Genomic DNA, 12,086 nt, shown 5'->3' on the forward strand with positions numbered 1-12,086 from the left:
TGTGTTGACCTTTTCCTGGTGGAACAGACCAGCATAGCTTTGATTTTCTTGGTGTTTAAAACAAGTTTGTTCCGGCAAATCCAAACCCTGATATTTTCCAAATCTACCTGTTGAACCGATTGTCTTGCTGTATAAATTGTAGTATCATCTGCAAATATAGTAGCTTGAGTTTCAGATTAGGCATAAGGAAGGTCGTTGGTTTATATATTAAGTAAAGAAGTGGCCCAAGGCAGCTGCCCTGCGGTTTTCTACAGTTTAAAGCATGAGTGGAAGAAAATGAACCATTGATATAGGTGGCCTGTTTCCTGTCAGATATGACTGTACCCAATTCAATGCTACCTCTTTAAAACCATAATGCATTCATTTTGTCAAAATGATTTCATGATCCACTAAATGTTTTCTAGAGACAATATCTCTCTCATCATCACTCAATACCTAGGTTTACCTCCACTGTATTCACATCCTACCATACCTTTGTCTGTACATTATACCTTGAAGCTATTTTATCGCCCCCAGAAACCTCCTTTTACTCTGTTTCAGACGTTCTAGACGACCAATTCTCATAGCTTTTAGCCGTACCCTTATCCTACTCCTCATCTGTTCCTCTGGTGATGTAGAGGTGAATCCAGGCCCTGCAGTGCCTAGCTCCACTCCTAATCCCCAGGCGCTCTCTTTTGATGACTTCTGTCACCGTAATAGCCTTGGTTTCATGCATGTTAACATTAGAAGCCTCCTCCCTAAGTTTGTTTTATTCACTGCTTTAGCACACTCTGCCAACTTGGATGTTCTAGCCGTGTCTGAATCCTGGCTTAGGAAGACCACCAAAAATGTGGAAATTTTCATCCCTAACTACAACATTTTCAGACAAGATAGAACAGCCAAAGGGGGCGGTGTTGCAATCTACTGCAAAGATAGCCTGCAGAGTTCTGTTTTACTATCCAGGTCTGTTCCCAAACAATTTGAACTTCTACTTTTAAAAATCCACCTCTCTAAAAACAAGTCTCTCACCGTTGCCGCCTGCTATAGACCACCCTCTGCCCCCAGCTGTGCTCTGGACACCATATGTGAACTGATTGCCCCCCCATCTATCTTCAGAGCTCGTGCTGCTAGGCGACCTAAACTGGAACATGCTTAACACCCCAGCCATCCTACAATCTAAGCTTGATGCCCTCAATCTCACACAAACTATCAATGAACCTACCAGGTACCACCCCAAAGCCGTAAACACAGGAACCCTCATAGATATCATCCTAACCAACTTGCCCTCTAAATACACCTCTGCTGTTTTCAACCAAGATCTCAGCGATCACTGCCTGCATCCGTAATGGGTCAGCGGTCAAACGACCTCCACTCATCACTGTCAAACGCTCCCTGAAACACTTCAGCGAGCAGGCCTTTCTAATCGACCTGGCCCGGGGTATCCTGGAAGGATATTGATCTTATCCCGTCAGTAGAGGATACCTGGTTATTTATTTTTAAATGCCTTCCTCACCATCTTAAATAAGCATGCCCCATTCAAGAAATTTAGAACCAGGAACAGATATAGCCCTTGGTTCTCTCCAGACCTGACTGCCCTTAACCAACACGAAAACATCCTATGGCGTTCTGCATTAGCATCGAACAGCCCCCGTGATATGCAACTTTTCAGGGAATCTAGAAACCAATACACACAGGCAGTTAGAAAAGCCAAGGCTAGCTTTTTCAAGCAGAAATTTGCTTCCTGCAACACAAACTCAAAAAAGTTCTGGGACACTGTAAAGTCCATGAAGAATAAGAACACCTCCCAGCTGCCCACTGCACTGAAGTTAGGAAACACTGTCACCACTGATAAATCCCCTATAATTGAGAATTTCAATAAGCATTTTTCTACGGCTGGCCATGCTTTCCACCTGGCTACCCCTACCCCGGTCAACAGCACTGCACCCCCCACAGCTACTCGCCCAAGCCTTCCCCATTTCTCCTTCTCCCAAATCCAGTCAGATGATGTTCTGAAAGAGCTGCAAAATCTGGACCCCTACAAATCAGCTGGGCTAGATAATCTGGACCCTTTCTTTCTAAATTTATCTGCTGAAATTGTTGCCACCCCTATTACTAGCCTGTTCAACCTCTCTTTCGTGTCGTCTGAGATTCCCAAAGATTGGAAAGCAGCTGCGGTCATCCCCCTCTTCAAAGGGGGGGACACTCTTGACCCAAACTGCTACAGACCTATATCTATCCTACCCTGCCTTTCTAAGGTCTTCGAAAGCCAAGTCAACAAACAGATTACCGACCATTACGAATCCCACCATACCTTCTCCGCTATGAAATCTGGTTTCAGAGCTGGTCATGGGTGCACCTCAGCCACGCTCAAGGTCCTAAACGATATCTTAACCGCCATCGATAAGAAACAATACTGTGCAGCCGTATTCATTGACCTGGCTAAGGCTTTCGACTCTGTCAATCACCACATCCTCATCGGCAGACTCGACAGCCTTGGTTTCTCAAATGATTGCCTCGCCTGGTTCACAAACTACTTCTCTGATAGAGGAGTTCAGTGTGTCAAATCGGAGGGTCTGTTGTCCGGGCCTCTGGCAGTCTCTATGGGGGTGCCACAGGGTTCAATTCTTGGATCGACTCTCTTTTCTGTATACATCAATGATGTCGCTCTTGCTGCTGGTGAGTCTCTGATCCACCTCTGCGCAGACGACACCATTCTGTATACTTCTGGCCCTTCTTTGGACACTGTGTTAACAACCCTCCAGACGAGCTTCAATGCCATTCAACTCTCCTTCCGTAGCCTCCAATTGCTCTTAAATACAATTAAAACTAAATGCATGCTCTTCAACCGATCGCTGCCTGCACCTGCCCGTCTGTCCAACATCACTACTCTAGACGGGTCTGACTTAGGTATTTGTAATTGTCCACATATTCTAGGTGTCTGGTTAGACTGTAAACTCTCCTTCCAGACTCACATCAAACATCTCCAATCCAAAGTTAAATCCAGAATTGGCTTCCTATTCCGCAACAAAGCATCCTTCACTCATGCTGCCAAACATACCCTTGTAAAACTGACCATCCTACCAATCCTCGACGATGTCATTTATAAAATAGCCTCCAATACCCTACTCAATAAATTGGATGCAGTCTATCACAGTGCCATCCGTTTTGTCACCAAAGGCCCATATACTACCCACCACTGCGACCTGTACGCTCTCGTTGGCTGGCCCTCGCTTCATACTCGTCGCCAAACCCACTGGCTCCAGGTCATCTACAAGACCCTGCTAGGTAAAGTCCCCCCTTATCTCAGCTCGCTGGTCACCATAGCAGCACCCACCTGTAGCACACGCTCCAGCAGGTATATCTCTCTGGTCACCCCCAAAGCCAATTCCTACTTTGGCCGCCTCTCCTTCCAGTTCTCTGCTGCCAATGACTGGAACGAACTACAAAAATCTCTGAAACTGGAAACACTTATCTCCCTCACTAGCTTTAAGCACCAGCTGTCAGAGCAGCTCACAGGTTACTGCACCTGCACATAGCCCATCTATAATTTAGCCCAAACAACTACCTCTTTCCCTACTGTATTTATTTATTTTGCTCCTTTGCACCCCATTATTTCTATCTCTACTTTGCACATTCTTCCACTGCAAATCAACCATTCCAGTGTTTTACTTGCTATATTGTATTTACTTCGCCACCATGGCCTTTTTTTGCCTTCACCTCCCTTATCTAACCTCACATTGTATATAGACTTATTTTTCTACTGTATTATTGACTGTATGTTTGTTTTACTCCATGTGTAACTCTGTGTTGTTGTATGTGTCGAACTGCTTTGCTTTATCTTGGGCAGGTCGCAATTGTAAATGACAACTTGTTCTCAACTTTCCTACCTGGTTAAATAAAAGGTGAAATAAAAATTTAAAAAAATAATTTGCTCATCATTTACAGATGCATCTAAATGTGTTTCGGTCAAAGCTAAAATATTAATATTACTTATGTTGACCAAGTTAAAAACCTTATGTATTTTGTTAGGAAGACTACATACAGTTGAAGTCGGAAGTTTACATACACTTAGGTTGGAGTCATTAAAACTCGTTTTTCAACCACTCCACAAATTTATTTTAAACCAACTATAGTTTTGGCAAGTCGGTTAGGACATCTACTTTGTGTATGACACAAGTAATTTTTCCAACAATTGTTTACAGACAGATTATTTAACTTATAATTCACTGTATCACAATTCCAGTGGGTCAGAAGTTTACATACACTAAGTTGACTGTGCGTTTTAAACAGCTTGGAAAATTCCAGAAAATTATGTCATGGCTTTAGAAGCTTCTGATAGGCGAATTGACATCATTTGAGTCAATTGGAGGTGTACCTGTGGATGTATTTCAAGGCCTACCTTCAAACGCAGTGCCTCTTTGCTTGACATCATGGGGAAATCAAAAGAAATCAGCCAAGACCTCAGAAAAATAATTGTAGACCTCCCACTAGTCTGGTTCATCCTTGAGTGCAATTTCCAAACGCCTGAAGGTACCATGTTCGTCTGTACAAACAATAGTATGCAAGTATATACACCATGGGACCACGCAGCCGTCACACCGCTCAGGAAGGAGACGCGTTCTGTCTCCTAGAGATGAACGTACGTTGGTGCGAAAAGTGCAAATCAATCCCAGAACAAAAGCAAAGGACCTTGTGAAGATGCTGGAGGAAACAGGTACAAAAGTATCTATACCCACAGTAAAAGGAGTCCTATGTCAACATAACCTGAAGCACGGGGTGGCAGCATCATCTTGTGGGGGTGCTTTGCTGCAGGAGGGACTGGTGCACTTCACAAAATAGATGGCATCACGAGGGAGGAAAAGTATGTGGATATATTGAAGCAACATCTCAAGACATCAGTCAGGAAGTTAAAGCTTGGTCGCAAATGGGTCTTCCAAATGGACAATGACCCCAAGCATACTTCCAAAGTTGTGGCTAAATGGCTTAACTTCTTGACGCTTTTTTATTTTTTTAAATAACGTTAACTATGTAAACGGACTATTTCTCAGGTCCAGATCGTAGAATATGCATATAATTTACAGATTAGGATAGAAAACACTCCAAAGTTTCCAAAACTGTCAAAATATTGTTTGTGAGTATAACAAAACTGATTCTGCAGGCGAAAACCTGAGAAAATCTAACCCGGAAGTGATAAAAAAAAATATGAATCTGTGTTTCCTGGCCAGTCTTTCTTCCATTTAAAAGGGTATCAACCAGATTCATTTTCCAATGGCTTCCTCAGGCTGTGACCAGGCTTTAGACATAGTTTCAGGCTTTTCTTTTGAAAAATGAACGAGATTTTTCAAAAGTAGTCAGGTGTCCTCTGAATAGTTCCTGCGCGCGAGAGGGGCGCTCTCAATTTTCCTTTTCTCTCTTATTGAATAGGTTACAGTCCGGTTGAAATATTATCGATTATGTTTGTTAAAAACAACCTGAGGATTGATTATAAAAAAACATTTGACATGTTTCTACGACCATTACGGATACTTTTTGGAATTTTCGTTGAACGGAACGAGGCTGTATTTTTCTTAACATAACGCGCAACCCAAATGGCGTTTTTTTGTTATAAAAGTAATATTTATCGAACAAAAAGAACATTTGTTGTGTAACTGGGAGTCTCGTGAGTGCAAACATCCAAAGATTATCAAAGGTAAGCGATAAAATGTATTGCTTTTCTGACTTTCGTGACCATGCTAATTTGGGGCTAGCTGTTGTAGCATTGATTGATACACTCACAAAAGCTTGGATTTCTTTCTCTGTAAAGCATATTTTCAAAATCTGACACGATAGGTGGACTAACAACAAGCTAAGCTGTGTTTTGGTATATTTCACTTGTGATTGCGTGATTATAAATATTTTTAGTAATATTTTTGAATTTGGCGCCCTGCAATTCAGCGGTTGTTTAGGGAAATGATCCCGCTAAAGGGATCTGTTCGCAGAGAGGTTAAGGACAACAGAGTCAAGGTATTGGAGTGGCCATCACAAAGCCCTGACCTCAATCCTATAGAACATTTGTGGGCAGAACTGAAAAAGCGTGTGCGAGCAAGGAGGCCTACAAACCTGACTCAGTTACACCAGCTCTATCAGAAGGAATGGGCCAAAATTCACCCAACTTATTGTGGGAAGCTTGTGGAAGGCTACCCGAAACATTTGACCCAAGTTTAACAATTTAAAAGGCAATGCTACCAAATACTAATTGAGTGTATGTAAACTTCTGACCCACTGGGAATGTGATGAAAGAAATAAAAGCTGAAATAAATCATTCTCTACTATTATTCTGACATTCCACATTCTTAAAAATAAAGTTGTGATCCTAACACCTAAGACAGGGAATATTTACTTGGATTAAAATGTCAGGAATTGTGAAAAACTGAGATTAAATGTATTTGGCGAAGGTGTATGTAAACTTCCGATTTCAACTGTACATTAACCAGAGTTTTTTGCAACCATTTCCATGTCAAGTAGAGATCAAGAGAGCATGTCTTCGTTATAGTTGAAGTCATGATACACTACAACAATTCAGATTTGAACATTGAATTAAAATAGCCAGGGAGTTACTCTAGAGTTCCGATACAGTTGCCCGTTGATGTAAAGTGTATCCATCACCATGGAGACTCATTGATTGAGGCAACGCTTTTCCTTCATGATGGGATGTTTTTTTTCTCCTTTCATTGATCTCCATGGGGAAGTGACCATCCATTGTAAAATCAGTGTTTGAGTTCTCTGCCCCTGCTCGTCAACATTTCCTTTAGCTTAAAATTGTCAAAAGATGCAATAATAGCCCGTGGCCTATTCCCAGAGGCCTTACCCATTCTATGGACCCTTGAGAAAGTGACATTAAGCACAACATCTGTGGGCAGTTTCAGTTGAGTTAACAAAGTCTCGGACAGTGTCACAGCTTCTGCTGTTGTCATTCTCCGATAGCCCTGAAAAGATTGTCCCGCATTGATCAACACCGTACATCAAGCAAAGTTTCTTTAAGCTGTTTGTTCTCCCTTTGCACCACCTCCACCGTGCCATGAACAGAGTTTGCAGTACCTTTCAGCTTCGTGTTCTCTTTCCTTAGATCATCAATCTGACATCGGCTGAATTCTAGACTGGCACACAATGCATTAATGTCCTCTCGTAATAAACTCAGCAAAAAAAGAAAAAACGTCCCTTTTTCAGGACCCTGTCTTTCAAAGATAAATCATAAAAAACAAATAACTTCACAGGTCTTCATTGTAAAGGGTTTAAACACCGTTTCCCATGCTTGTTCAATGAACCATAAACAATTAATGAACATGCACCTGTGGAACGGTCGTTAAGACACTAACAGCTTACAGACGATAGGCAGTTAAGGTCACAGTTATGAAAACTTAGGACACTAAAGAGGCTATTCTACTGACTCTGAAAAACACCAAAAAGAAAGATGTCCAGGGTCCCTGCTCATCTGTGTGAACGTGCCTTAGGCATGCTGCAAGGAGGCATGAGGACTGCAGATGTGGCCAGGCCAATAAACTGCAATGTCCGTACCGTGAGACGCCCAAGACAGCACTACAGGGATACAGGACGGACAGCTGATCGTCCTCGCAGCAGCAGACCACGTGTAACACCACCTGCACAGGATCGGTACATCCGAACACCACACCTGCGGGACAGGTACAGTATGGCAACAACAACAGCCCGAGTTACACCAGGAACGTACAATCCCTCCATCAGTGCTCAAACTGTCCACAATAGGCTGAGAGAGGCTGGACTGAGGGCTTGTAGGCCTGTTGTAAGGCAGGTCCTCACCAGACATCACCGGCAACAACGTCGCCTATGGGCACAAACCCACCGTGGCTGGACCAGACAGGCAAAAAGTGCTCTTCACTGACGAGTCGCGGTTTTGTCTCACCAGGGGTGATGGTCGGATTCGCGTTTCTCGTAGAAGGAATGAGCGTTACGCCGAGGCCTGTACTCTGGAGCGGGATCGATTTGGAGGTGGTTCCGTCATGGTCTGGGGCGGTGTGTCACAGCATCACCTGACATAACCCTTCAGCATGACAATGCCACCAGCCATACTGCTCGTTCTCTGCAAGACAGGAATGTCAGTGTTCTGCCATGGCCAGCAAAGAGTCCGGATCTCAATCCCATTGAGCACGTCTGGGACCTGTTGGTGAGGGCTAGGGCCATTCCCCCCAGAAATGTCCGGGAACTTGCAGGTGCCTTGGTGGAAGAGTGGGGTAACGTCTCACAGCAAGAACTGGCAAATCTGGTGCAATCCATGAGGAGGAGATGCACTGCAGTACTTAATGCAGCTGGTGGCCACACCAGATACTGTTACTTTTGATTTTGACCCCCCCTTTTTTCAGTGACACATTATTCCATTTCTGTTAGTCACATCTGTAGAACTTCTTCAGTTTGTCTCAGTTGTTGAATCGTATGTTCATACAAATATTTACACATGTTAAGTTTGATAAAAATAAACGCAGTTTACAGTGAGAGGACTTTTCTTTTTTGCCGAGTTTATATCCAAGATATCAAGTTTGCAACCCTTTCATTGATGGATTTTAACAAGTTAACATCCATATCAGTGAACCTCCCCACACACTTCCTCTTGTTTGGGGATGGTTTGGTGCCATCGTTGATACTGCTTGGCCAACTTGGCTTTGGATTGTTTATTGGGTTTGCTGTCCTTAACAGTGCTTGAATCCTCCGAAACCAGCAACATGTTTCTTTGAGCTCGTAAGTATCTCTCGTCAATGAATCGTTCAAGCTCTTCAATGGATTCTGAATCATCCAGCGTGTTTGCAAGCAGAATAAAACAAAAATAACAGATGTATCTTTCCGGACCTGTACAGGCTGTCGGTAGATACGCGCAATACATTTTTTTTTACTATGTGTGTAGTAATGGGTATTTTTACCCTCACTGTATGTAATGGGACAAGCTTATAGGTCCTTATGGAAAACTTGTTCCTCATGAGGAGATGCAAGTACAAAATGTCACAACATGGATGAGGAAAACCATTAATTGAATCCATTTTAGAATAAGGCTGTAACGTAACAAAATGTGGATAAAGTCAAGGGGTCTGAATACTTTCCAAATGCACATACAAATATTTAAAAAGTGTGTATATATATAAGCACAACGTGACAAGTCGGAATGCTTGACTGACATGTCTAACACCCTGTCCGCCGCTAGCTGTCTGTCAGCGCCTTGAAGCTAGCCCTATGCCAGAAAATATATTTAAGACCACAGTTGTGCAAAAAGCCCATGGATCATGAAAGACCCATACATGCACACAAAAATGCTATCTTAAATAGATGTTTTGTTCAGTGGACAGGCTTTTTACTTAAATTTGGCCTATACACAAAGAAAGTGTCAATTAATGGCCTTTCCTGGCAACTAGTGAATTGCCACACACACACTTTATGCCAGGAACTCCCACTGACGTCAGGCTCTCAGTGATTAAGACGTGATACAGAAATAACAAGGTCACAGCAATCCGTGGAATGGCAAACACTATAACTTTAAATTAACCTTCATACTTTTTGCAATGGTTTTGATTTCTGTTTTGGTATAAGAACCTGCGGACAAAGCAGTGTGAAATTGTTGTGAAAGTAGGCATAGAGAACAAAGCACTACGTTAGATTCATTTCAGCAGTTTTAAGTAAGGTATTTGGCAACAAATAAAAGCTCCCTCACTGAGGCAAACCTCAACCTACATTAGTATAAATGTCTAAATTCTGCCCACATAGTCCCATAGAATGTTACACTGTAACAACAACAGTAGCAGCCTCCCATAACAGCCTACCTTGGTTCACACTGATACCTCTACATTGGCCTATGGCAACTAAACCATCTAAATGATAGAGGCGCCAAACAGTTTTAATTGAATTCTGAGTATTATACCACTAACCACATCTTCCAATACATTTCAACACCTTTACAATGAAGGCCAGAAAATGGGAGACAAGAGAATGGAGTTGACATACCTGGCTTTCTTGCCTGTTCTTGACTCAGCATTTGAAAACCTCAAAGACACGTTTCAACAATTCCTCAAAGTTCATAATCTGCATTCAGCACCTCAAAACAAGCTCTCACTATCATTCCTGTGCATGATGGGCAACAGGGCAAGTCAAGTGACAGCAAGTGGACCCATATCTCGCGACCTTTTAACACACTGGCTGTCTGTGCCACTTATTTACGGGAGCCTTATTAAAAGTTAGCTAGCTATGTAGTTAGTTTAGTAGTTAACCGCCTAGCTAGCTAACGTTAGTTCTAGAAATTAAAATATCGAGTCGTCTCTAACATTTACTGTAGCTGGCTAGGCTAGCTAACTAGTTACGCAAACACGTCAAAATCTAAACCAAGCAGAACGAAACAACACATTACAGCTAGATAATCGACTAGATTACTAGAGGCTAACGTACCTTTTCTTTTCTGGGACAACTGTGTTCATTTTAAGGACGACGGACTTATTTTGAGCCTCAGCCAAGAAGATAACAAACTGTGTTTCGGGCCCGTACAAAAACAAGCGAAAATTCACGTAGCTATTCAAATTAAATCCGTAATTTATGTTTCCATAAATTGTTGATAAATGCAATCAGGAGAGGTCAAGCCTCCATCGCTGAAAGTCAAAACATGAGTGCAGAAGAATGTATTTTAATTCCTTCGAAATAGCATGAGGTGCCACGCTACCGGTTGCTTGGAACAACGTTGCATCTAGTTAGCTGAGCAGCTAGGTCAAACACCGTACAGTAAGATAGGTAGAAACTGCTTCTCCAATAGAAATCCCCGATCACACTTGTTGGCAAGCTAAATTCATGCGTAGAAACATGTCATTACGGGTCTAAGGGTCGTCTCGCGCTCAAATGCGCATGTGCAGACCGTCAATTCCTTTTGACGAAAATGAAAACGTGTCTGTTTGTCACTTTCACGAGGTTGGAGTAATAACATGTTTAACTACTTAAGACATTGGCTCGAATCTAGGTTGTGCCTTTAGATTTCGAGAAAATGAACAACTAAACGAATAATTTTTCACTTCTTTCATTGACTTCTCAAACCACGGCCTGGTTCCCGGAAGTCTCACGATGTCGCTCCTCTGGTTTTAGAAACTCTGTGGCTAGGTGATCAGCTGGTTATCAATTCAATTTCAATTACATTTAAGGGATTTATTGACATGGGAAACATATGTTAACATTGCCAAAGCAAGTGAAGTAGATAATAAACAAAAGTGAAATAAAACAATAAAAATGAGCATTACACTCACAGAAGTTCCAAAATAATAAAGACATTTCAAATGTCATATTATGTCTATATACAGTGTTGTAACGATGTGCAAATAGATAAAGTACAAAAGGGAAAACAAATAAACATAAATATTGGTTGTATTTGCTTATCTCCCCCAGAGAAACTGTCCCCTCACATTTCTTCTTTGTCTTTTCTGGAGCGCCACAATCACATGCCTCTCCACCGGCGGGCGCGCACGAGCTCTATGGTACTGTACATTCCATTTGTTTGATTTCCCTCCTTTACACCAAGTTGACTGAACTGCTATTATTAAAATGTAAGCATGACACATTTACCAGGCCGTACGTCAGTTCCCTTTCAAATTCAATGAAAGACTAACATCAAACAATCTCAGTTCAATCTACACAAAATAATAAAACATGAGCGTTTCCCTTTTACAATGAGAAATTAGACATTTTTTACCAAAAATTGTAGGCCTATGGTTCAAGAGTGGGGGTTATATCAGTATTACCACTCCAAACTCAAACTCTTTCCCAGTAAATATTACCAAAAACAGTTGAGGGCTTTCTTTGCACCACTGAGGATGTGTTGAAATTCATGTCTCATTATAAGTTTGATTTTCTTTTTGCTGCCTGGAAAGCTGCAGATGTGTTTCTTGGAATATGTGGCTATCCGTTAGAGAAATGAGGGAATACTGAGGCTCAAATACTACAAGTGGCCCCAAACATGAAAGTAGTCCTGTTTCAACCATGTAATTTGCTGTGTGGGGGCAGCAATAATGCTTTTAGCCAGTTTGAATAGTCCCCTAAAGATCGTCAATCAGCCAGGACAGAGGAAGTAAACAGATCCA

The 12,086-nt window shown here is 42.1% G+C and overlaps 1 protein-coding gene across 1 annotated transcript in view; it reads right to left on the reverse strand.

Moving 5' to 3' along the window:
- Positions 1 to 10,772, reverse strand: part of hif1aa (hypoxia inducible factor 1 subunit alpha a) — a 54,149-nt gene extending 43,377 nt beyond the window's left edge. The window contains exon 1 of the mRNA XM_038967963.1: positions 10,417 to 10,772. Coding sequence (XP_038823891.1) covers positions 10,417 to 10,445 — 29 coding nt within the window. The 5' untranslated portion in view covers positions 10,446 to 10,772. The remainder of the gene's footprint in view (positions 1 to 10,416) is intronic.
- Between the last annotated feature and the right edge of the window lie 1,314 nt (positions 10,773 to 12,086).

Source organism: Salvelinus namaycush, chromosome 28, assembly GCF_016432855.1.
Source record: "Salvelinus namaycush isolate Seneca chromosome 28, SaNama_1.0, whole genome shotgun sequence".
Lineage (NCBI taxonomy): Eukaryota > Metazoa > Chordata > Actinopteri > Salmoniformes > Salmonidae > Salvelinus > Salvelinus namaycush.